This window comes from Colias eurytheme, chromosome 15 (genome assembly GCF_061535395.1).
Source record: "Colias eurytheme isolate Ceu_HAF_F1 chromosome 15, ilColEury1 Martin Lab GWU primary, whole genome shotgun sequence".
Taxonomy (NCBI): Eukaryota; Metazoa; Arthropoda; class Insecta; order Lepidoptera; family Pieridae; genus Colias; species Colias eurytheme.
This window is the reverse complement of record NC_142994.1, coordinates 10040410-10068192: the sequence shown is the minus strand read 5'-3', so window position 1 is coordinate 10068192 and position 27783 is coordinate 10040410. Positions and strand designations below refer to the sequence as shown.

The 27783-nt window shown below is 38.5% G+C and overlaps 1 protein-coding gene across 1 annotated transcript; it reads right to left on the bottom strand.

The window, feature by feature from the left end:
• Positions 1-421: 421 nt before the first annotated feature.
• Oseg6 (intraflagellar transport protein Oseg6) lies at positions 422-27783 on the bottom strand. Its single transcript, XM_090109866.1, has 21 exons — positions 27645-27783; positions 27413-27570; positions 27024-27248; positions 21509-21719; positions 20959-21239; positions 20387-20646; positions 19826-20046; positions 19267-19389; positions 15204-16438; positions 14283-14489; positions 13712-13923; positions 13122-13209; positions 12620-12898; positions 11441-12325; positions 11254-11362; positions 10646-10795; positions 10073-10166; positions 9646-9755; positions 9086-9253; positions 7282-7358; positions 422-964 (listed from the first exon to the last, which is right to left on the bottom strand). The coding sequence occupies exons 1-21, from the start codon at positions 27657-27659 to the stop codon at positions 853-855; spliced, it is 5220 nt and encodes a 1739-aa protein (XP_089965992.1). The 5' UTR covers positions 27660-27783; the 3' UTR covers positions 422-852.

The window sequence follows — 27783 nt, the reverse complement described above, 5'->3', positions numbered from 1 at the left end:
ATAAAATAGATTTTTTTTACATTTTTAGTTCGTTCGGTTCCCTGCCAAAGCAAGTGAATTTAATCGAAAATCTTTGAATGCAGTTTTCTTTTAAAAAATAAAGGAATGTTTCATTTCTGCAAAATTTGCTATCTCTAGTATTTCTAGTACTTTCCTTCCAGGGCCCATCGAAAATTTCCACACTGAATACTAATCAAAGTGTAGTTATTAACTTATTAGTAATGCAATAGAAAAAAATCAATAGTACATATGTATATTGTTTTTTTAATAGATTAAGAAGCAGTAATTGCTTATAATTTTAAGTTTGTACGTAATTTTCAAGTCCCAATTTATATTGTATTATATTCTACACATCACACAATTTTAATTGGTACAGAATAAAACACTTCATAATTTTCAAAAGTTTATTCGGTCAAAAATAAAACTTACACTTAACTGACAATACGAAGTTATCTTACGGAATGTAAACAATTTAGAGCCTTGAAGAAAACAGTGAGGCTTTACTTGGACGGATACATAATCACAGTAATTTTACAGTATTCTTTTTAACTAGTTTAATACTTTCTACAACACAGTTGTAACACTTATACATTTTTAAATGTAAAATTACAGATTTATAGAAAAGAAACAATTCACATAAGTATCCTAATAGCATTATAAATATAAATAAAGATATTCTAAGCTCGGTGGTTATTAGGGACGATTTACTTACGATTACTACGAATAATCCAAACTCAAATATTTTATTAAATGCAATGTTCTTGAGAAGTGACACACTTGTAGTATCTGATATCTATACATGTAGAAAATACATTTACTCCATAATGGATTTTATTCCGCAATTTTTGTATCTTATTCTCCAGTATTAAGATCTAAGTATAGTGTGACGTCATCAATTTTCACCAAGCGCCGATAATCCACGTTCTCTCCGCACATTGGACACTTGCCTTCTTCACGCAGGATTCTGAAAAAATTTGTTTTTTATATTATTTTATTATTAATAATATATAATATTATTTTATATAATAACTAAGAGATCGCAAATTGTCTAGCAATATCATATATTTGTACCTAGATTATGATACTTCTAAATATACAGGGTGTCCCAAAAAGTAGTGATGAACGGAAGCTGGGAGGTAGAGGACCTAGAGGGCTATCCGAATCACCCCCATGTATGTTATGCGATTTTTCGTATTTTCGGAGTTATGACGTTTTTTTCAATTTTTCACCTATCGCCGAGTACGATGATATTTTCACTCATGGTGACGTCAATTGTTGCGCTAGATGCTTGATTTTTTTTTTGTTTTCTAAACTGAAAGATAGGCCAATTCAGTATGGTAACATTTACTATCGTAGATCTTCGAATGGAATAAAAAAAAGAATTAAATGCCAAGAAAGATAAAATTACCCAGTATGTTCACCACTTCAAGGGCCCGTAAAAAAATAAAATCACATAAAAAAAACGTGCCCGGGTGACGTATCTATACTTTAAAAAAATCATTGCAAGCGTTCCTACAGCTACATGATATTTCATAGCGTTACATCTGTGCTTATGGCCTTTCACGATACTTCTGAATGAATTCATATACCTACTTGAGTTTGGACATTATAAATAAGCATATAGTTTAGTAAAATATGACCATCACGTAATATAACTCTCTGCTACGCACAACTGTAAGCCAAATGTCACTTATTGAAAATCTGTGCCTGTCGCTCGCGACTGCGCTCGACAGGCACAAATTTTCACACAGAGATTTTCACACAGCGATTTTCACACAGAGATTTTCACACAGAGATTTTCACACAGAGATTTTCACACAGAAATTTTCACACAGAGATTTTCACACAGAGATTTTCACACAGCGATTTTCACACAGAGATTTTCACACAGAGATTTTCACACAGATTTTCACACAGAGATTTTCACACAGAGATTTTCACACAGATTTTCACACGGAGATTTTCACACGGATATTTTCACACGGAGATTTTCACATAGAGATTTTCACACAGATTTTCACACAGAGATTTTCACACAGAGATTTTCACACAGAGATTTTCACACAGAGATTTTCACACAGACATTTTCACACAGACATTTCCACACAGACATTTTCACACGGAGATTTTCACACAGAGATTTTCACACAGAGATTTTCACACAGAGATTTTCACACAGATTTTCACACGGAGATTTTCACAAGGAGATTTTCACACGGAGATTTTCACACAGAGATTTTCACACAGAGATTTTCACACAGAGATTTTCACACAGAGATTTTCACACAGAGATTTTCACACAGAGATTTTCACATAGAGGTTTTCACACAGAGATTTTCACACAGAGATTTTCACACAGAGATTTTCACACAGATATTTTCACACAGATATTTTCACACAGATATTTTCACACAGAGATTTTCACACCGAGATTTAAACACAGATTTTCACACAGAGATTTTCACACCGAGATTTAAACAGAGATTTACACACATAGATTTTCACACAGAGATTTTCACACAGATATTTTCACACGGAGATTGTCACACGGAGATTTTCACACGGAGATCTTCACACGGAGATTTTCACATAGAGATTTTCACACAGAGATTTTCACACGGAGATTTCCACACAAAGATTTTCACACAGAGATTTTCACACAGAGATTTTCACACGGAGATTTTCACACGGAGATTTTCATGCAGGTTTAGACACGGAGATTTTCACACGGAGATTTTTATGCAGGCTAAGCTGAAAGATAGGCCAATTCAGTATGGTAAGTGGTAACATTTACTATCGTTAGATCTTCGAATGGAATAAAAAAAAAATTAAATGCCAAGAAAGATAAACTTACCCAGTGGTGAACATCACCACTTCAAGGGCCCGTAAAAAAATAAAATCACATAAAAAAATATTTCCGTTTGTTGAACGAAATAACCCGAAAATTCATAGTAGCAGAAGAAACCATTAAAAATGATAAAAGGGCATTCAGACATTTAAAAGACAACTTTTTACGGTGATGTCGCACTTGCACTGAGCAACAGGGGGGTCATTTTAAAAATTTCTGGTAATTAAACACCTTGTTATTCGTTTTAATTTGTTTTTATTGATCATCATGTTAATTCAATTTTTGCACTTACCACATTTAGATTTAAATTTTTCGATTGAAGCCTTCTGAATAATAAAATGAAATTTTCACGGTAGCTACCTGATAGATAGAGCAAGTTTTTAAAAGCCAAACGGAAAACTTTTTTTTATGTGATTTTAGTTTTTTAAGGGCCCTTGAAGTTTTTTTTTTTTTTTTTTTATTCATGAATAGGTAAACATTTGGCCGCTGTTTCACCTGATGGTAAGTGACAACGCGTCCTAAGTTGGAACATGTTTACCTAGAAGGTATTCACATTTGCTTTAAATTTGGATAGATTGTAAGAAGGTGGAAAAACTGTATTCGGTAGAGAGTTCCAGTCCTTAGATGTTCGCAAGAGAAATGATGACGTGAATCGCTTTGTGCGAATTTTTGGGATGTCTACAACATAAGGATGGAAATCTGCTCCGCGTCTGGTTGTTCGATGGTGAAAAGGTGATGCCGGTATCAAGTTATGTAACTCCTCGGCACATTCACCAAAGAATATTCTGTAAAATACCGACAAACTGGCAACCTTACGACGATGCTCGAGGCAGGTCAATTTAGAATTGACCAATACGTCATTGTTAATAAGCCTTTTCGCTCGTTTTTCGATTGAATCAAGTGCTGACAGTTGGTAATTCGCAGCCCCAGCCCATAGGTGACAGCAGTACTCTACACACGACCGAACTTGTGCTTTATAGAGATTCAGAAGCTGTTCCGGTGTAAAGTACTGCCTTACCTTGGCAAGTATACTTAGCTTCTTTGCTGCAACACTTGCTTTGGATTCAATAAAAGTTTTGTAGTTTAGATTTGGAGAGAGCGTAAGACCAAGAAGATCCAATCTGTCGGATAATTCCAAAGATACTCCGTGAAATGTTGGTGTAGACTTTAATTGACTTCGTTTCGCTGTAAACAAACAAGTTTGCGTTTTCGATGCATTAAATTCCACACGATTGCCGATGCCCCAATTAGATATTTTGTTCAAACCTATATTTAAACGATCAAGCATTGCATCACGCTGTTGTTGAATCTGCATCTCATTCTGTCGTGAGTCGGATATGTAACTATCTATAATTGTAGTGTCATCTGCATACCCATAAATACCTGGTCCGAAGAGGTCGTTAATATGGAGCAAAAAGAGAGTTGCAGATAAGACTGACCCCTGAGGGACACCTGCATTGACTAGATGGATGTCAGAGGAACATCCTTCAACTGTGACCTGAAAAGAGCGGTTCCTCAAAAAGTTACTAATCCAAGTACATAAGTCCGGGCAGATTCCAAAGGATGGAAGTTTACGTAAAAGGCTCTCGTGCCATACTCTATCAAAGGCTTTAGAGATGTCCAAAGAGACGGCTAGTGCTTCTCCCTGTCCATCAATAGCCTGCCCAATCGTGTGCGTCATGTGTACCAAGAGGTCTCCGATTGATCTGTTTCGACGGAATCCATACTGGTAGTCGCTTAGAAGATCGTTACCTTCAAGATACAACATGAGATTTTTATTTAGTAGGCGTTCCATAACTTTACCTAGAATAGAAGTTATTGAGATAGGCCTGTAGTTAGTAGGATCGGCACGAGAACCTTTTTTGGGAATAGGCTGAACGTTTGCGATCTTCCAAGATTCGGGTACGACTCCAGTAGAGTACGAGAGGCGATAGAGACGAGTTAGTATCGGGGATAGTTCTGGGGCACAATTTCTCAGTACCAAGGCGGGAATTCCGTCCGGACCACTAGCTTTATCTACGTCGAGATTACACAAAAGTTTATGTACCTCTTTTTGCTTAATGCGAATTTCGGGCATATGATACCCACAGTGCGGCAAAGAAGGAGGTGACAGTTGCGAAGCATCCAAATGAGAGTTTTTTGCAAAAAGAGAGGCAAATAAATCCGCCTTCTCTTTAGCAGAGTGAGCTAGTGATCCGTTGGGCCTGAGTAGAGGTGGTAGCGAAGTTCGACAAAAGCTGTTTTCTACGGCCTTTGCCAAGGTCCAGAAAGCTTTACTGCCTGATGGATATGAGACCAGCTTGGACCCAATATGCCGTATACGCTTAAAGCGAGCTTCTCGTAATGCTTTTTTGTACATCTTGGTCGCTTTATTAAAAGCTTTCTTCTTAGCGTGGACATCAGAAGACTTTTGTGCACGAGCATTTGCCCAGTTCAAGTAAGCTAGATGTTTTTTGGATTCAGCGCGTTTACAAACAGCATCAAACCAAGGACGGGATTTATATGAAGCAGTGGTTTCTGAAAAAGGAATAAAATATTCCATTGCCTGTCTGATAACGTCTGCGACGGCGGTAGCGCAAGCTGTCGGATCGTCAGAAGAAAAACATATTTGACGCCAGGGGTAAGATGAAAAAAAGTGCCGCATTTCGTCCCAGTCAGCCCATTTATATCGCCAGATGCGCCTAGTTGTTTGAGGATTACTATCCGGCGGAAAGTATGCTGCTACGGTTTTAATTACACAATGGTCTGAAGAACCTAAGGGTGACGAAATGGTAGTAGAATATCTATCTGGGTCAGAAGTAAGAAACAGATCAAGACAGTTGGCTGTGTGACCTTCAACGTCGGGAACCCTAGTAGCCTGTTTCACAAGTTGTGTGAGATTCAGCGACACTGCAAGACTGTATGATTCCTTACCAGCGTGGTCAGTTTTAAGATAGGGAAATAACCAATCTTTATGGCAGGCGTTAAAATCTCCTAAGAGAACAAGCTGTGAAGACGGGTATATTTGCTGGATGGAATCAGCAGCTTCGCTTAGGTACTGGAACAATTGTGTTGTACCCCAATCACCTGTATGGGAGCGATAAATATTTCCGTAAACTATTTGGTCTGCACCGAAGTCAACAAGGAGCCAGAGTACTGAAAAATCTGGATTTTCAAAGTTTCGAAGACGCTGATAACAGATATTGTCTCTAATATACGCGCACACTCCGGCCTTTGGCTTAAATTTATGTTCAAGTACAAAGCCGGGATAGTTGAGGTATGCTGTGCTGGATGGTGTTTTTATTTGTGTCTCAGATAGAAAAAGCAAATGCGGTTTCTCAGTCTCGAGGTGGTGGTGGACTGGATCGATATTTGAGTGCAGACCACGAATATTCGAGTGATGCACTTTAAAAGGGAGGAAGTGCGACCGCTGTATAAACTTATTTCTTTTCTTTGTACTTTTCATTTCTGTTTTTTTTTTTTTTTTTTGTGAATAGGCAGGTGAGTGGCAGTTGATCGAGGTGAAGTGAACTGGTTAATTCGAAGCAAACAATAATAGAGCACTGGTGGGGGCCTGATGTCGGAGACTGCGGGGACGCCCGTACCCCCCCGGCAATCGCCATCGGGTCCTCCCATCCGGTCGCCAACCGGCACGATGGGGCAATTCCGGGATTTTGCGCAAGCGGCGGGGCAGCCTTTCGTAGGTGGCTTTCCTACTACTTGGGCCCCCTACAACTAGCGGTCGGCCAGCGGACAACCGTGCTACGGATCCCGCTACCCTCCGAAAACAGGCACCCGGCGCACCACTAAAGATACTTCATGTAACCAATAAACACTAACACAACTGATCAGACCCAAACTCCCGAATTGGCAGCACTGGAACTCGTGCCGGAACACGGAACCGCTTGGCGGCACGTCTCTATCCAGTGGGTGGTTACAAGCCACGACAGGGTCTCCCACCAGTTGACTACTCATTTGGCACTACCCAGGGAACACGTGTAGGGTATCTAGAGTCGTTGCCTACGGACGCGAGTAGTGTTGTTCCCCAAAAAGTGGTGAATATACTGGGTAATTTTATCTTTCTTGGCATTTAATTATTTTTTTTATTCCATACTGAATTGGCCTATCTTTCAGCTTAGCAAACAAAAAAAAATCAAGCATCTAGCGCAACAATTGACGTCACCATGAGTGAAAATATCATCGTACTCGGCGATAGGTGAAAAATTGAAAAAAACGTCATAACTCCGAAAATACGAAAAATCGCATACCATGCATGGGGATGATTCGGATAGCCCTCTAGGTCCTCTACCTCCCAGCTTCCGTTCATCACTACTTTTTGGGACACCCTGTATAGTCCGTCAATGCATTCTTTACAGTCTTAAAAATCAATGCATTCAAAAGTATTTCAGAAAAACTATATGACAATTTATTTAAAAACATATTATAATACTTACTCAGTAAATTCACTTAAGATAGCTGGAAAGTCGCATTCCGGACATGCTGTGAGATCATCTTTGACGATATGAAGACCCTGCCATTAAAAATATATTATTTAACGTAGTTTTTAATGTTATTTGAAATTGATTATATTTATATCTTAGATTACAAAATAAAAGACAGATGGAGCGTTGCCGAACTAAACCGAATAATTTATCGTCATTTCCATAAAGCTATGTGTGCTGTCATTTCGCCGTTGCACTGTACGTACACGGTGCTTCTGTGTGCGTGTTATGTTACCAGATAATGAAAAATTTCCCAAATTTTTGCCCGACTACGGAAGAAAGAGGGTTATGTTTTTCGAGTGTAGGTATGTATGTATAATATTTCTTTGACACGCCCTGCAGTATAAACTGTTGGATCGATTTTGAGTTGTGACTTGTGACTTGTGAGGTGTCATTGCAATCATCTGAATTATGAAGGTAGCTGTGATGGTAGTGACGTAGACTACATAAATTATTAGCAGTCATGTTTTAATTTTTATTTTAATATAAATTCGGGTTTTTGATATTATTTTATAATATTGTAAAAATTATTTTATCACCTATCTAGCTAGTATCTACTAAAGTTATCTATACATGGACAAAATAATTTTATTCAATTTTTATTAAATAAATTACATTAAATTTATTAAATTAATTACATTAAATTTATTAAATAAATTACATTAAAAAAAGTTTTTATTTTTCAAAACATATGAATGCGAATAGCGGTAGTTTTTAGTCGAGAATGCTGGACATTTTATTTTCATCATATCCATCATGTGTTCACATGAATTAAATCGCAAGCGAAAACGACGCTTTTTATAAAAGTAACAAAAAAATGTATAATGCTTTTTAAAATAATCTAATAATGACCATGAACTTTTATTGCACTATACAAATAATCACATTCACGATCGAAAAATCCCGAAAAACAGCACTACCCCGAATATCTTTTAACCATTTTACCCCTAAAAATGGCAAATTCATTTTCAAAATACTGGCAGCATACGTTGAAGTTTTGAATTCCTTCGTATTTGTAAAATTATTATTTGTATACAAAATTAAATAAGCCAAATAATCTACAGAAAATCTGTAAAACGATGTTTTATCTTTTTGTTTGTTTTCGGGAACAAGTTTTACAGCGTTTTAATATCACAAGACAGCATTTTTTTACTAAAATATGAAACCCCTTTTGACGTATTGCATGACACTAGAATCGCTATGGCACTAGCGGAGGAACGTATTCGTTTTTGATTTCGTATTTTCTTTGACAAGGTCGATGAATGATTGACATGCTCCATCTGTATTTTATTTTGTAATCTAAGATTTATATATACACACATTCTATCGAATGATAGTTTTTCAATTGAATTGTGAAGCACCAAGTCAGGGAAACATTCTTGCATAGGAGAATAATTGAAAGTGTCCAGATGTAAGCAGTAAAAAAACCTTATCTTTAAAATAAAATAAAAATATTGCTAGTATCCGACTCAAGCCACCACAAAACTATCAAAAATAATGTCACTATGTAAACCTTGGCCGTTTACTAAAACACAAACAAAATCCAAACACTAACTAAACCTTGGCCGTTTGCAAAAAAAGAAAAACTAAACCCTGACCAAAGACTAACTAAACTAAACCAAAGACTAACTAAACCCTGGCCGTTAAAAAAATCACTAAATAAATCCAAGCCGTTAAAAAAAAGTCACTAACAAAATCCTGACCACATACTAAAAAAAGAAGAAAAAAAAATAAAATTCAAAATCCGAACACGTACCGTAGCCAAGCAGAACGGCACATCCGCTTCGCACCTCGCGCAGTGCAGCTCCGCGCTCGGCAGAGCGGCTCCGCACAGCGGGCACGGGGCTGTGGGAGCGGGGGAGCAGTCCGTGCGGGGGGGGTGGCGGACTACCCACTCGATCTTTTTTGAGTATTTGGGGTCGATCTGAAAATTAGATGATGTTATTCTATATGTACGGTACACTAAAAAGCGGTATTTGAATGTAAATCACGCATAACATTATTTGTTAACAAACATGAATTTTTATTTCAATTAACAATAAAAATTAAAATATTATATTGTAATACAATAAAAAAAATACAGAATATAATTTAGTAATCTAAGGATTCATTACCTATTTAGACAACATAGATTACAAAATTACATACATTTTTATTGGAAAGTAGTTACGCAATTAAGTAACGTTTGTCACTTAATTTTTAAATGATCACTAACTATTCCCAAATACGAAAGAGGAAGGTTTTAGTATATAATTAATTAAGTTTTATACAAAGCGGACGCAGCCGCGGGCGGAAAGCTAGTACACAATAAAGTACCTGATCCCTATACTCCGGCTGCATGAGCACACGTGCCCAGTGGAGCGCCTCCGGCTTGAGCCCGGCGCGCACGCACTCTATCACCGTCGACGTTAGTATTGACACTTGATCTACAAACGCAAGTTACACTAATAGAAGTAAAATTAAATTATACAAGTTCTTATCAAAGTACAGAAATAACCCACAAAAAATCCTCTATTGGGTTTTGCGTTTTTTATGTTAAAAATAATTCACTAGTTGCAGTAGATGCAGTTGAAAGTCCTATAATACTAAGAATATGGTATGGTTATTAAAACGTCTAAACTTACGCCGAAATACTTTTTTAGTGTTCATTATAATATGTAAGTTCAATTAATCTCGCAAATTAACAAAAAATATTATATTTGAAATTAATTCTTTCAAAATGAATAAAAAGTATATTGCTTACGTTGTTGTGTGGGGAAAAAGGAAACTTCAGCTGCAGTCCGCAACAGCAGCCTAGCAGCCAAGTCATGACGCCCTCTCTTAACATGTGTTCGTACCTACAAATTAAAAAAAACGACACAATTTATTATGCAAGCATTTATAAATTTGGCGGCGTTGTGTTTTGAAAACTTTTTTTGTTCCACTTTTGCAATAAATTTCAGTATTATAAATTTACGGACAGATGGAAAAATAGGGTCAGAACGCGGCACGCATCATCCTTCACCATGGGCATCAATATTACGGCTTCACAAATCAACTTTTCTGCTGAGCGCCTATGTATAAACTCGTCTAAATTTTCTCCTTCTAGTAAGTAGTTGGACCGTGATTTTCTTTATTTTTTTTTTATATATATATGTGGAGGCAACAGAGCAGACGCGTCACCTAATGTTAAGTGTACTGCGTCGCCAATAGGCACCAGCAATGCCGGGGACATTGTTAGTGCGTTGCCGGCCTTTAAGGTAGGAGTACGCTCTTTTCTTGAAGGTCCCTAAGTCGTAACTTAACAAATAATTGGTATTTATTGTCAAAACTTTACCAGTATATAAGAGTGCAGTAAAGCCAACGCACGGCGCAAATCACGTGGTGCGGGCAGAGCACGAGCCCGTAATGCTCCCACGAGCCCACGCGATACATCTCTCGCTTCGCGGTACCGCCCCGCTTGACATTCACCCGCTGTTATGATTACCTGTATAATAAACCACAATTAATAAAAAAAATGAATTTATGTATTATAGACGAATATAGCAAGTACTTCGTCCTTTTGTTTTTAATAGTCGGCTATAAAAGACGTTGCTTTTGCTATTTGTCGTTGTTTTCAAATGTAATAAACGGTGTTATTACGTACAATATTTGTCCAATAACATATCATACTCATAATATTTTACCAAAAATACAATACGATTACATATTACGGTACGATACGATTATGATATCATTGGTCCTTCGAACCGGATATGATTTAGCATAATATAGGTCAATTTTATTGATGCAAATGAATCATAAATAAACTTTATTGAACGAATTCAAAAATTTTCAAAGTACCATAAGAGAACTTCAGTTTTTTTGACAATAAATAAAAAAACACTTTATTTGGTGATAAATGGTTGTAATGATGGTCTTACTTTATCTTTAAAATATACTCACAGCCGTTTTAGCCGCTTCCGTGAATTGTTTCTTAGCCATATATAAACGGAACAAATGTCGTGGATCTCGGGGATTGCCATCTGTCTCTCCTAGCAAAAATTCGATCAATCTGGAAATTTCCATTTATTAGTACATCACTCCTTATTATTCATAGTAGAGTTTTATCAAAATTTAAGCGCTACATTACCTTCTTGTCAATCTTTCGTCATCACTTGCAGCTGCTGAATCGATAGCAATAGTAATAGCTTCATTTTCCTCGTCTTCCGAGCCACCGACTTTCAACAAATGAGACATCGCTTTATTGTACTCCCCCGCGTGGAAGTAGAACTTTCCAGCCAACAAATGATTCTTTTCCCCTTCGAAATGTATAGCTAAGCTTTTGAAATCCTCCGGTCTCGCTTGCGAAGTCTGAATTAAAATTTCTCCATATAATTGCAGTTTGCCATTCTTCCTCGCCAATTGGAACGCTTCATCATAGCATAAAGACATGACCAGGAATTTAATTGCCGATGTAGGATCATCGCTGTTTTGGAAATAATTCGCAACCATTTTGGCTCCTTGAATTGATTTCGATTCTTGAACCAAAGTCACAGCTTCATCTATATCGTCAAGTTTGTCCAAATTGAGCCGTATAGCCGATTCATAGTCTTGAGCTTTCATATAAGATTTTAGAGCATCAGTGTATCGTCCTTCTGCTTCCTTAGCCCTTGCATATTGCAAGTGAATGCTCGGCGAATTGATTTTGGGTATAAGGGCTTCAACTTTCAGCCAAGATTTCAGTTTTATGTACAACGACGCCGCTTTTTCAGTATTTCCCGCGTGATCGTATAGAGCAGCCGCATGGCTGTACTGTTTTTCTTCTTCGAGTAACATAGCACAGTCTTTAAGCAAATTCACATCGTGGGAGTATTTCATAGCAGTAGTGACGCCACGCATAATATCACCACATCTGATGGCCATCCGAGCGATGCCAGCTTCACATTTTGCATTGTGTTCTCTTACTTTTACGTTATCTGTGTTTTCATTAATTATACTTTTCTCGTAAGTCGCAAGTGCATCATGATAATTCGCTCTGAAATAGTTTGTTACTAATTGTTAGTCCACTTATTAAATGATGGAGTAATGACCGTATCTTACTTCAATTTTTAATTTTTGATATAGATGAATCTGGATTTGATCCCTAGTCGAATAAAAAGGTGTACGTTTCGATGTGTAGTTTACTGGACTTTTCCCGTAAATAGAATTCGATCAATGCAAAAAATGTTATGCACCCATCTTTCCTACTGCCTTACACCCCACAACACAGGACGACTACTTTTTATTTTCAAATTTGATTACTATTATTAAGCAAAAATACACGACTCACGTCAAATCCAAATGTGCAGCATGATGCAAGGTAAGATACGGTGCAGCAGCAGGACAAGCTGTCTGCGCTAGTTGTGCCGCGCGGGCCCACTCGCCGCGTGCTGCTTGCAGTTCCAACGCATACTTTGCCCCCACATTTCCCCCACTATAACCACTTTCCCCGATGTAGCCAATCCCAATATCCATACCGGTTTCTGCACTTTCTCTGTCACTACTTCCGCTGCTTTCTAGCCAGCGTAGTGCGGCGTCGCCCTTGTCTAAGCACGCGCAGAGTAACCCACTGTAAAAGTTAATGTATACACTTTTGGCTTGGCTAAAGATTTTCTTCATTTAGCAACCTATAAGTATAAAAAATAAATAATTAACTATAATTGTAAACTTAAAAACAAGTGTACTTTCTTCTAAGGCTCGCTGCGCACAGCTAAAATAAAATCGAGTGCAAATTGATACAGAATAAAAAAAATTTAAAGCTAAATTTTAAGCAATAAATTTATATAACATACCACAAAATAGGTAACTCTTCCACATGTGAGGCGTCTTCCAGAGCCCAAACCATGGCCACATCGCTCAATCTTGTGTACACTCTGATAGCTGAAAATTAAAATAAATTGTTTCTTGTTCTTTTTAACTAGAAAATCCAGGCTAAAAACTATTCTCTTAATTTTAAAATTCACCATAAACCACGGCATTGACTTATTACCATCAAATCTAAGTTCCATAATAGAACCTTGTCTATATAATTTTCTAGTTCTGGTGCAGTACTTTCAACATCGATTCTATATTCAATGTTCGAATACCAAAAGCCGTACCAAACTCCACATTAAAATCAGCTATAGCAGCTTCTCCCAGCTTCCTCCATACTTCTGGTTCGTCTTTCGCATCACAGAATAACCACGTCTCACTAAATTGTCTCAGCAGTAACAACTTTTCGATGTGCTCCTAATTCTAACACTTTATCGACTCTATATGAAAGTCCAAAGTCCAAAAGGCTTTAACGACCTCATATCAAAGTCCAAAAGGCTTTAACGACCTTATATCAAAGTCCAAAAGCCTTTATCGACCTTATATCAAAGTCCGAAGTCAAGAGCCTTACCAAACTCCACATTAAGATCAGCTATAGCAGCTTCTCCTAGCTTCCTCCACACTTCTGGTTCGTCTATCGCATCACAGAACAACCACGCTTCACTAAAACGTCGCAAAAGTAACAACTTGTCGATATGCTTCTTTTGGTTGGCGACGCGTTTCTCTGTGTCGGGTTCAGCTAGCCCGCTCGTGTTGTGCGACTCGAGGGCAACTTTTATTACGCTGAAATTGAAAAAAGATGATTTTTTTTTACCAGACTATATTTCAACCAAGTGATTTTTTTTTCAAAACAAGTGTTTTTTTTTTTCTTATTACACGGACAATAGAGAGTTATGTGTTTGCTTGTTGTATTTTTCTACAAGCAAAGACATAACATAGAAGACCGGGTCTCACTCCTTGCTCACTTCTTTAATTTTTTTGTTTGGTACACTGTTAATTATAGTGTTCTCTCATGGTGAACTTGAACGTTGAAAATATCCAGAAAATGTTGATAATTTTTGCACAATAATATTTCTATTGGCCAATGCGGTTTATTCGGGTCTATAAAAATAGCTAAATCCTTAAAACTAAATATAACCTACCTCCCTCCACTCGCATAACAATACACATCTCCAGAAAACAGTATAAGCGGTATCTGATCGGCGAGCAGTGGCGTGGACGCCACTAGCGTGCAGTACGCGCCGCTCGTGGAGTGCGGCGTGAAGTAGTACGTGTCGAGTGTGGTGCCCGAGTGAATTGCGAACACGTTGCGGTCCGACAGGCAGATGTCCCAGACCACGCTCTTGCAACTGGACAAAATAGCTTGTTCAATCTACTGTTTATTAATTCTGAAGTAATAGGAATAAGATAGAGAAATTTTGTTCGTGCAAATGCTGGTCATTAGATGTCGAGTATGCTGTTAATTTGATGCTGCAGCTGGGGTAAAAAAGATAAGGAAATTTTGTTCTACCTACTTATTTGATGTGTAATTTAATTTTTTTTTCAACAAAAACTAAAAATCACCTTCAAATTGACAGTATGTATTAAACCAAATTTAAATGAGAACACATGGTAGGCATGATCTCTGAAAAAAAAAGATTTAGAAAAATCTGTAAATCAAGTCAAAAATTCTGAGGTAACAGAGCCAAAAAAATACAGTCGAATTGAGAACCTCTTCGTTTTTTTTTAAATCGATTAATAACATTTTTTCATTTCTTTATGCAGCGCACATCGTAACTTAGAGCCTGCAATGAAAAAAAGTGCGTGCTTACAAAGTATACATTACAGAAGTGAAACTTCTTTGCTATGCTACGTCCTTTCTCAATCTCTCTCGATCTCAATCCCTTTTTTTAAGTGGGGAAATCTTGCATAAGATGCCCACGGCCCGCGGGGAAGGAGCCGTGGGTCATGTCGGATTCTTACTGACTAAAACCCCACTGTGTTCCGTCGAGCCGCATTAATGATGGGGCCGCGGGTATTGTGTCGAATTGTTCCGCGATCTCGATCTCATTCCCTAGCAGCACCTGTCAGCCGGCACGGCGCACAGCTCGGGGGCCGCGGGCCAGTACACGTGCGCGCGGCGCCGCTCGTCCAGCAGCAGCGCGCGCGCCCCGCTGATGTCCGCGCACCTGCCAGCCGGCACGGCGCACAGCTCGGGGGCCGCGGGCCAGTACACGTGCGCGCGGCGCCGCTCGTCCAGCAGCAGCGCGCGCGCCCCGCTGATGTCCGCGCACCTGCCAGCCGGCACGGCGCACAGCTCGGGGGCCGCGGGCCAGTACACGTGCGCGCGGCGCCGCTCGTCCAGCAGCAGCGCGCGCGCCCCGCTGATGTCCGCGCACCTGCCAGCCGGCACGGCGCACAGCTCGGGGGCCGCGGGCCAGTACACGTGCGCGCGGCGCCGCTCGTCCAGCAGCAGCGCGCGCGCCCCGCTGATGTCCGCGCACCTGCCAGCCGGCACGGCGCACAGCTCGGGGGCCGCGGGCCAGTACACGTGCGCGCGGCGCCGCTCGTCCAGCAGCAGCGCGCGCGCCCCGCTGATGTCCGCGCACCTGCCAGCCGGCACGGCGCACAGCTCGGGGGCCGCGGGCCAGTACACGTGCGCGCGGCGCCGCTCGTCCAGCAGCAGCGCGCGCGCCCCGCTGATGTCCGCGCACCTGCCAGCCGGCACGGCGCACAGCTCGGGGGCCGCGGGCCAGTACACGTGCGCGCGGCGCCGCTCGTCCAGCAGCAGCGCGCGCGCCCCGCTGATGTCCGCGCACCTGCCAGCCGGCACGGCGCACAGCTCGGGGGCCGCGGGCCAGTACACGTGCGCGCGGCGCCGCTCGTCCAGCAGCAGCGCGCGCGCCCCGCTGATGTCCGCGCACCTGCCAGCCGGCACGGCGCACAGCTCGGGGGCCGCGGGCCAGTACACGTGCGCGCGGCGCCGCTCGTCCAGCAGCAGCGCGCGCGCCCCGCTGATGTCCGCGCACCTGCCAGCCGGCACGGCGCACAGCTCGGGGGCCGCGGGCCAGTACACGTGCGCGCGGCGCCGCTCGTCCAGCAGCAGCGCGCGCGCCCCGCTGATGTCCGCGCACCTGCCAGCCGGCACGGCGCACAGCTCGGGGGCCGCGGGCCAGTACACGTGCGCGCGGCGCCGCTCGTCCAGCAGCAGCGCGCGCGCCCCGCTGATGTCCGCGTGCAGCGCCCGCACGCCGCACGAGTGCTTGTAGCGCACGCACCGCCGCCACTCCTCCAGACCGATGTACTCTATGTCGCCCTCCTGGGAAACCGTTTGATATTTAGTTTTAAAGCATTCAAATCACAGAACAGTAAAAAACAAATAGAAGTGTGATGTGGGCGTGGCCCACGTGTCAATAATAAGGTAAGATCACCTAACTTGCTCTCAGTTGTGCGCAGAAAAATATTCGAGTCGGTTGTCAGCTGTCAAACCTTTTTTCCATATTTATTCATTAATTTGGACGTTCTGTTCGGTATTAGAATGGAAAAACGATAGCAGACGAAATAATATCTAGAGCAGGCTCCAAGGAGATGTTCGTTTGCAAAAATAGCGGACCTAAATCTGACTTCTGATATATATTGTATAGATCCCAGACATCCTATAGACAGATGTTGCTAACCAGTTTTGTGGTCCCCCTCCCCGCACCCCGGTAATTAAATATGGCATACAAAGAAAAAAATAAAAATTTCCAAAACATGCCGTGTGGGGTATCAAATGAAAGAGCTTATTGAGTAGATCACGAATATATAGCATACTATAACATTTCTTACACTTTCTCTAAGATTTTTTAGAAAATTTACGAAAATGCTCCATTTTTGAGTTAACTTTAAACCACTATAGATTGAAAACTCATAAATATATTTTTTAAATTATTATTTTAAATAATTAACAATAGTCCATTGTTTACGATTCAATAGTTCGTACAGTGAAATAGTTGCATGGGGAAGGGGGGAGCATTCAAAGATGGCGAGTATATTTTCAAGTTTATGCCAGAAATAAAGGCCTAATACAAAAATATCGGTGTCACTGTCGTTGTGTTTCACAGAATGAAAAATATGGCAGAACATTCTTGAATCAGCCTCTGTGTGATTAGATTTCAAATCAGTAACTTCAGTGAAAGTTGCACCTTGCAATTTAAAACATTTTGTGGGGTCATCAAATCCACCACATAGCTCACTTATATTATATTACGAACTATTGAACGTTTAATTACCGGGGTGCGGGGAGGGGGACACCAAACTGGTTGGCAACATCTGTCTATAGGATGTCTGGGATCTATAAAATACATATCAGAAGTCAGATTTAGGTCCACTATTTTTGCAAACGAACATCTCCTTGGAGCCTGCTCTAATCAGCAATGGAGGCATTTCATACCATCGGTAAGTCATAATTTTATTTATTTTACATATATTTTATGTTATAACTTCGCTTGTCGTAATTTGTCAAAAATTTATTTAAATATCTAGTCAAAATGAACCTTAATCCATAAGAAATAAGTACTATCATAGATTGAACAGCAAACAAGACTTTCTGGAATATTATTGCAATAAACAAACGAATGTCGGTTTAGTGATGTCGGTTGTGGCGCATATCGACAATATCGATACTTTAGAAAAGACAAACATTATAAATATTAAATTTTATTTTATTTTTCATTAGCTTTCATTTGTACAATTTATTTATAGATTTCCCAAAGAGGCTAATTTAAAAGAGAAATGGATAAATGCAACGGGACGAGTTAACTGGATGCCAAACAGCACTAAGCAGTCTAACAAAGGCCACCGATACGTACGCTAGTTCCAAGATTTAAAATAATGCATATTTTCTGTTTTTATTTTTCAAATAAAGGTTTATACTATTCTATTCCGTTTTTTATTTAATAATAATAATATTAAAAAAACGTACTTAGTAGTAATAAACATACTCCAAAATGTGACACATTATACTATACTCATATAATAGAAAAAACGCACGCGTAAAAAAAACTCAGAAAAAAATTATTTATATGTGAATTATCGATAACAAGGCTGACATCCCTTAGGGCATAGCATCAAGTTAATATCAAGTTAATGTCATTAAAGTAGAGTGACACAAATTTCAACCTTATCTCTATGTGTTGAAGTTCAAAGTTATATCTATCGAAAACTAACGCCCTCTGTTGTTGAATAGCTGAATGTTTTCGAATTTGGAATTTCTGAGCAAAGAGAAACAAAACAGCTAATATACCTAGGGATGTTATACTAAAATAAACCGTAACATCGTGCGTTAGGGTACATATTGAAATGCTGAATTTATTACCTAAGTCAGTTTTTACTCAAATAAAGCTGTCCAATAAAAGGCATAGTTTACTTGTGTGTACTGTTTAGCTATCGGTTTAAATGTGTGGTTTTGGCGACAGTGGTTTTCATACTAATTATGACATTATAGCACTTCTATTTGTTTTTACTGTTCTGTGATTCAAATGCTTTATAATAATACAGATTGCCCCACCGTCGGTATACTAAGCTCAAAGGAGATTATAATTTTGCAGACGCTGACTACGTAAAAAATACTTATAAAATTCCAGACACATTTTTTTTTTCAAATAGATGAATTCTCAACACTCTATGTGTACACCCTAACAAGCAACCTGCCCAAATTTGCCACCCGCACGTGATCTATCGTTTAAGATTATGTTTTCATAGACAAAATGCTCACATTAGCGAAGCGGTATATGCCGGCTGCGCGAAGCTAGTGAAGAGTGTAGCAAAAAAATGTTGACATAATTTTTACATGATCAGTGTATGCAAAACTACAAGTCCCTTCGCGCTTAGTACACCGATAGTGGGACCCTGTTCTTTTGTCACGAGGCGGAATTCATATTTTTTTTGGCCTTTGACCATTTCATGTCCGATAGGTCAGGCCATGGAATGGCAGAAATACGCGTGTTCGAAACCTGACTCATGATCGAATTTTTTTATACTTTTTAAAATTTTCTCAAAACCAAACATGTTCATATTATAATATCAGCTCTACTCATATTTGTACTGTAACAAACACGAAATGTCAAAAATTAAGTAATAATCATAATATTATGTTCTTTCACTCACATCAGTCACAAAAATGAAAAAATCGCTCGTGAGATGTATGTCAATTATTTTAGCAGTGGCCATGTGCGGTTCCGGAAACAACATAGCTTCTTTCTCTGGTTCGGAGGGATCTGGCGGTTCGATCTAGAAAAAAAGAGTGATTATCATATTTTGTTCACATGAAATACCCTATCGAATCTTCTCAACGGGAGACCCGCAAGGCCCTCTGATATTTTGGGGAGATGTAAGAAGTATGACATTTTTTTAGAATTTAGCTTTGTATAGTCCGTCAACTTCCGTCAACTGTTTTTGAAGTGAAAACTTCTTTAGCGGCGTTGAGCACTTTTTCTGTAATGGGTATAAAATCTTAAACTCGCGTCAGGACACGTGACCTGATCGAAAAAGCGTAAGACGAATACAATTCCAAAATATCAAACATGCTCAACGTTAATAATCAAGTTTTCACTTCTGCCGGCACTCCCGGAGTGCAACCCGTCTTTTTTTTTATTAGGTACTATAGCAACGCGAGGCCGTCATCCGCCGCCTCTGTTCTTATCTTGTCTATGACATGTATACTCACGGAATGCAACATAGCCCTGGACTGGAACAGCGCTGCCGCGTACTGCCCCGCCACACGCAGCGCGTCCACGGGCGCGGGGTACTGGCGGCGTACGGGAGTCCCGCCCGCTAGCGGGTAGAACCACGCGTGGTTACCGCTCGCACAGCACACGTGTGCTCCACCGAGGGCGATGGATGTGGGTTCGGTTGTGAGAGCGTACGTCGCTAGGACTGTTGGTTCCGCTGGTGGGGTGAAAGAACATTTTTAAGTCGAAATAAAATTATTAAATTTTCCATCCTCCGTGTTTATAATACAACTCCCACTTGATAGAAATATCACATTAACATTCACCACTTTGAATTACCACCACAAAGTTGTTAAATATAGATGGATTAATGGATTTAGGTCTCTGCAACACAATTATTTCACTCATCAACATTCCTAATACTACCTACACAAGAATACATGTTTTTCCTGGTATGTATGTACAATAAAACATAAATAAATACATACATAATAATACACACTTACTAACTTAAATCATTGTGTAAAATAACTCCCAAAACTAAACAAAATACTCACCTCTATTAACCGGCTCCGGCTCATCCCCCACCGCAATACACTGATACACGGTGACCTCAGCCAAATTAGTCAGCGTCAACACTCTCGTACCGTACGCAGCGTACAGCGGCGGCAACGCAGTCACGTACACGTTCAAGTACGCACGGCCTGCGGTAGCGAGTAACCGCCCATCGGAACTCCACGCGCAACGCTCCGCGCCGCCAGAGGGAGTGACTGATCCGCAGACTTCGCCGTTGTTCCACACGGATATTAGTTTAAGTCTAGATGAGTTTTTACGAGATTAATGTTTGTTATAAAATTGTATCTGAGATGAGTAATCATTTTGGTTGAACTATGAAGATAAATAAATAATTAAAAAAATAATTTCATAAAAATATAATGAGAGTAAAATGCAGCAATGCCATCATCATTGTAAAATATTATTTAAAGTGTAATTTATAATTTCTAATAAATGATTTTTGACATTTCTTTGTTTTATTTAATTTCTCCCTGTTATCTTGAGTATGTACAAAATAGCAACTCAAAATAAATTCGGTATAAAATTAGATAAATACATAGATTTAGTTACTCACAGTCCATCCCCACAAGACGCAGCTTGTCCATTGAATATAGCAACATCTGTCAAACTGTCCTTATGATTCTTAACTTGGAACAACTCCTCTCCCACTTCCTTTATATGTGTTGATATCGCGATCACAAAGCCAGCACTAAAACCTATCAAAATGTACCCATCTCCATACCACTTGTATGAGATTATGGAACCATATCGCTGTTGAAATGCCAGCTCTATTGGATTTTCGGGATTCAACAAGTTGTATAGGTACAGGGTTCGCTTGCCAACAATGAGACTTATCTGAAATATTACAAAAATAAATTTTGCAGTTTTGAAGTCAAACTTCTTGAGGCTTTGAAAGTAACATTTCAAGGTCGCATCATGGCAATACTGTCACGTCATGGAGTAAGGCGATGATTTTGGTATCTTTGAATCTTGCCAAAGAAGTTTCACTTCTGACACGTGTGCTCGGCACACACAGTCTTTTATTCACAAGTTGTTAAAGTTATAAGTTAATTTATAATATTTGGTGATAAATAAAACATAGAGATTTACATAAAAAAACTTACAGTATTTTCACCAGCAACTCTTTCATCTGTTTTCATCTCAGAGAACTGTAGTTCATTTGGTATATCTCTCAAAGTTATCACTCTTAAGGTATCTCCATCAGAGTTATTTATTGACAAACTCTTATCATCAGACCCGAGGACAAGAATACTATCTCTATTCCAAGCAGCACATGTTATTTTCTTTGTGTGCTTTCCTATTATGGGTATTCTCCTACAAAAGTTAAAGACTAGGTTTATTTACTAGTTCAAGTTATTGTTAATTATAAATCATGCTTTTAGTTGTATTAAAAATAATTTGTTTTAATTGTGCAGTAATACTTTGATAATTTATGAAATATATTTTACAACATTTAACCAAAAAACAATACATGTAAACATTTTCCGGTTAGTTAAATTATACTGAAAGCCCTTATATGATTAATTTATTGACATTTAATTTTGAAAGTTTGAATTTTGAAAGAGCAATAACCACAAGTACCATAGAATTTAGAAACAAGAAAGATACCCCTGAGTGGATGTCCAACAAAACTGTCAACCTCCTTGAACAAAGAGCAGACCTAATAAAAGCAAAAAGCACAGAAAAAAACAGGAAAGAAATTGCCCGAGTTAGTAAAGAAATAAAAGAGAATATAAGGAAAGACAGGAGACAACGCCAAATGGAAACAATAGAGAGACATATTAGACGCACAGGAGGAATAAAAAAGGCATACAAAGAATTAACTAATAAGAAGGAATGGATTGTAAAAATGGAGGAAACCAGTGGAGCGGGAAAGTTTGAAAGAAATGAAATCCTTAAGATTGCTACTGATTATTACACAGAACTATACAAATATAAAACAAATGAAAGAGAAATTGAACTCCCAGATAATGAATCGATACCTTGCATCATGTGGGAAGAGACTGAAAAAGCTATTGACACACAGAAACTTGATAAAGCTCCAGGGCCGGATGGCATAACAAATGAAATACTTAAGCTGACCAAAACAATCATGACACCAATTTTAACCGATATTTTCAACAATGTAATTAACACTGAAATGATCCCAAAACAATGGACTGAATCCACCATTATCCTTATATTCAAAAAAGGAAATCATTGCGACATAAGAAACTACCGTCCCATCAGCCTAATGTCTAACATTTATAAGATCTTTGCAAAGGTTATTTTGGGAAGAATAGGAAGGAAACTAGATGAGCAACAACCAATAGAACAGGCAGGTTTCCGCAAAGACTTCTCGGTACTAGACCACATCCATACTGTAAGACAAATCATAGGAAAATATACAGAATATCAGCTTACATACTACATAGCTTTCATAGACTACAGCAAAGCATTTGATTCTCTGATACACTCAAAAATCTGGGAAGCATTAAAGGAACTAGGAATAGAGCACAACTATATTAGAATTATCAGAAACATATACAAAGACAGTTCTGCTTGCATTCAACTAGAAAGGGAAGGAAATAGGTTTCAAATACAAAAAGGTGTGAGCATGGGCGTAGCTAGCCATGGGCTCAGGGTGGGGCAAAAAAAAAATGTAACTAGCAACTTTATCCTAAGTCTAGTCCCGGTTAATTTTTAGGGTTTTGAACCTTAAAAAGGAAAAAACGAACTCTTGAAGCTGTGAAAAATTCAAAGTTATAAACCAACACAATTAAAAAGATACAGCCGTTTGTGTTGCAAATTTTCACACATTTCGACATTTGAAAGGGAATCAAAACCTAAAGGGTTCGCAATTTTTCCTTTATCTGCGCTATAAGACGTAACTTAATACGAAATTTCAAGATTCTGGGTTCACGGGAAGTTTAGGGTCACTTAAGTACTGACCATAAAAACACAAAATGCTGACAGATCCAGGTGGAGCCTCGCTCGCAATCTTAACCCTTAATAGGGCAAAGGCCAATTGGTTACCACCTCAGTTTATTGACCATAAACCAAGGAACATTTTATGCATGTTTTCATAAATTCATCTTTTGGAAGGTGTAAATAGCGTATAAACTTTTATTAGACCTGGCAATAACGTAACTGAAAAAGTTTACAAACTACCAACAATTAAAAAAAAAGTATCGAAAAAATTTGAAAATTGGAGGTATGTGGTTGCGTTAGTTATAATTTTGTTCTACTAAGATTCCGGTAAATGGTTTTGTGATATTTGGTAGCATTATTGAATATGTTTAGCTGCATGACTGTTATAGTAATTTTTGAAATGAAGTTTGTACTATTCAGAAAATCATTGTAAACTCGGTGGTAAAACTTATACCATTGCCTGGTTACACCAACATACTATAGTATTTGGTGGTTATATAGTTACCATTACCCTTCTCGCAATTGCTATTTCAGAAAATGTCGAATACTAACATCAAGAAAAAGAAGCTTTCGCACACTGCAATCGAGATAATTTTAGAAGGAAATCTCTCCGATATTGAAAGCAGTGACGAAAGTATCTCGGAAGAACCACTTTGGGGCACTAACAAAATTGGTCAGATAAGATTCCAAGGCATAGCATACCAAAGTGCTAACTGTAAATATGCGCGTTTGGCTCGGAATCTAATAGATGGATTCACATGCAAAAAAAGAACAACAAGTATTATTTTCAAGAATAAACAAGGTGGGAATTTCGGAGTACCCGCTGAAATCAGACGCTCGTCTGTACCACACTACCCAGAAAACCAGGAAAAATTTACTAGATGTCGATTATGTAGCACGAAAAGCATTCAAAAACGATCGAGAATTATTTGTAACATCTGCAAAGTAGCTTTATGTGCTACACCATGCTTCAAAAGCTTTCATATTGCTCCAGAAGAAAGAGAAGCTAGGGACTGTAGCAGCTCTAGTTCTTGTACCTTGACGGGCTAAGGTCAAATAATTACCACCCAATTTTCGCGTACTTATGATTATATATTCTTAGATTTTCTTGAATACGATTAAAATAGGTCCTAATATACGAATAAATAATAACACAAAAACTGTTTTTTTAATATTTTTTACCTCCGCCCTATTAAGGGTTAAAGAAAATTTTTGGCCGATATCTCGGAAACTATCCACTTTAGAGCAAAAGTTAGTTCGACTTTTTTATAGAAAGTAAAATTTCGCATATTTTACACCCTATAAACTTTTTTTGTAAAACTTACTGTTTACGATTTAGGGCCCATTTAATGAACCGGTTTTCGTTTTTGGCTAATAACTGTTAAAATATTGGATTAATCAACAAAATGCAACTACCAATTTTTTAAGATGAGACTTTATTCTCGACAACTTTTGTTTGAAACTTTTCTAGTGCCCATACTTTTTGAGTTGTAATCCGTTTAATGTAGAAATGTCGGCGCTCGGCGGGTGACGCGGGAGCCTTAAAGTTTTTTTTTTAAGGATGTAATGAAGACGAAGAAGAGATATCCAATGCAATTGGATTTTTGACCAAATTTAGATTTTATTTATAGAAAAATGATTTTTTTTACACATTTTTCTAAATAAACTCTCATTTACTTCTATTTTATTTTTGCATCAGAATATAAAATAATATACTCAATATTATTTAGTTGTACGAAATATAATAAAATGAAATATTTAAAAGTCTATATTTAAAAGTCTATTGCAGGTGAGGAAACAAACTATTAATTTTGAAGTACTACAGGACATTATTTCAATAAGTTTGTTAAATTTGTAGCATTATATGGTATGCATACCTTGAAATTCTTCATTTTAAGCTTTGTAATCCAACATTGAACATTAAATAACTCAAAAATTATGGGCATTAGAAATAAAACCGGCCAAGTGCGAGTCTCACTCGCGCATCGAGGGCTCCGAACAAACCTACTTTTTAGTATGTTGTAACTCTAAAATGTATGTTTTAGCAATTTTTCCTTTCTCTGTGCTATAAGACATTGCTTTTTACCAAATTTCAAGACTGTGTTCACGGGAGGAGAAAAAGGGTGTTGACAGTCAGACAGACGGACAACATAGTGACAACAACACAGGACAACAACAACCTATAAGGGTCCCGTTTTTTCCTTTTAAGGTTCGGGACCCTAAAAAAAAGTTTCAAGCAAAAGTTGTAGAGAATAGAGTGAATTTAAAAAATGAAAAGACGTAATTTATTAATTAATCCAATATTTTAAGAGTTATTAGTCAAAAACGATAAATCTGTTCATTAAATGGGCCATAAATAGTAAACGGTACGTTTTACAAAAAAGTTTACAAGGAATAAAAGATGTGAAATTTTACTTTCTACAAAAAATTCATAATAACTTTTGCCTTTAAACGGATAGTTTCCGAGATATCGGCTAAAAACACACAAACGAAAAATAAAAGGATTACGTTTGTTTACGCATGGGGTCAATCGTGCGCAAGTTTTTTGTTTAGATCGCATTTTTTTGTGTGACGACTTCGAGAGTGAATTTTCTTACAGATACTAAGTTTTGTAGTCAGTAGGTACTTGATAATTTAATTTATTTTTTTAGATTTGGTTAGGTACTTTCCAGGCTAGAGCCAGGGTGGGGCAAGTGCCCCACCCTGCCCCACCGTGGCTACGCCCATGGGTGTGAGACAGGGCGACCCCCTATCACCAACGCTCTTCCTGGCAGTACTGGAAATGATTTTCAGGAATATGAAATGGAAAGACATGGGCATACTGATAAATGGCCGCACGCTGACGCACCTTAGATTCGCGGATGATATTGTATTATTTGCAAAAACACCAGAGGACTTAAGCAAGATGATAAATGACCTAGCGTCTGAAAGTGCGAAGGCAGGATTAAAGCTAAATCCGGACAAAACAAAAATTATGACCAATGGCAAAAAATACCCGGTAACAGTGGAACAAAAACAAATGTCATATGTTGAAGATTACATCTACCTCGGCCAACTAATATCCCCAGAGGACAACGAAAGCAAGGAGGTCGATCGAAGAGTTATAAATGGCTGGAAAAAGTACTGGTCTCTTAAAGAAGTAATGAAAGACAATAACCTACACATTTCAACTAAAACTAAATTATTCAACACATGCATCCTACCTGTGCTGACGTATGGAAGTGAAACGTGGGCCCTACCAAAAAACATAACAAATAAACTCCGCATCTGTCAAAATTCCATGGAAAGAAGCATGACTGGCATCAAAAGAAAAGACAAAATAAAGCAAAGCAGCATCAGATACAAGACTAAGGTCCAGGACATAACTCTGAAGATAAGAAGGCAAAAGTGGAAATGGGCGGGGCACATGATCAGGGGTAAAGAAAAATGGAGCAAAATTACTACACAGTGGTACCCAAGAGAAGGAAAGAGAAAGAGAGGGAGACCCCAAAAAAGATGGGATGACGACATTAGACAGGTAGCGGGTACAGCCTGGGGTAGAGTGGCCTTAGTTAGACCCGAATGGAAGAGATTGGAGGAGGCCTTTGCCAACTGGCAAACGGACACGCAAAAATGGGTCAAACCGAGCATATATAACTACATACATATGTAAAGTCCGAACAAAGGCTAATAATAATAATTTTGAAAGTAACAACAATAAAAACATACTTAGTTGTATGATGATGATACAGTGCTAAATTGCCTTTCTGAGTACCAACAGCTAAAAGCGGTTCGCCATACGACCAAGCCAAACATGAAGGTGGCTCTCGTAACCCTGTGTCTATATTTATTTTCTTATTGGCATGACATTCCCATAAGAAAACTGAGTTGCTGTTCGGTGTTATCATAGCGAGATAATCACCATCATTGTCCCATTCCATGCCAGCACATAATCTAAAAATAAAATAAAATAAAAATAAACTTTTTTTAAATAAAAAAAAAGAAAACTATAGAAGTAATTGCTTTAAATTAAAAGAATTACATTGGACATAGGAAGAAAAAGAAAGATTATGCAATTAATTTTGTATTTTTATATGTCATTTCAAACAATTGTTTACCCAGGTAATTTAATTCTTTCCAAAAGCTGTCCAGATCGGTCGTGGATCGCAACTGTGGCATCTGTTCCAGTTGTAGCGAGCAAGGAGCCAGCCTCACCCTTCTGCCACATGAAGTAAAGCTCACCTAACCCGTGAGGCTGCTCTATCGTATACAATAACTAAAAACAAGATTATTACTTCAATAACCGAATTACCTATTGTACTTATGTATTTGAATTTAAAAACACACTACCTTCGGTGCCGACATATTGATAATATTTCGCTTTATTTCACATGAATTATTAGTTGTATTGATGTTAGTTTTACATCTTCAGTTTGTTTATTTTTTATTCTAAGTTGCTAGGCGACCGATACAAATTGGCATTTCTTGC

Excerpts from the sequence above, each read along its gene's own strand:
- Oseg6 (XM_090109866.1), bottom strand. Across the intron at positions 20,647-20,958 it reads GCGTCTTGTGGGGATGGACT|ACTTAAACTAATATCCGTGT; the intron begins GTGAGTAACTAA and ends AAACTCATCTAG. Across the intron at positions 20,047-20,386 it reads GCCGGAGCCGGTTAATAGAG|CGGAACCAACAGTCCTAGCG; the intron begins GTGAGTATTTTG and ends TCACCCCACCAG.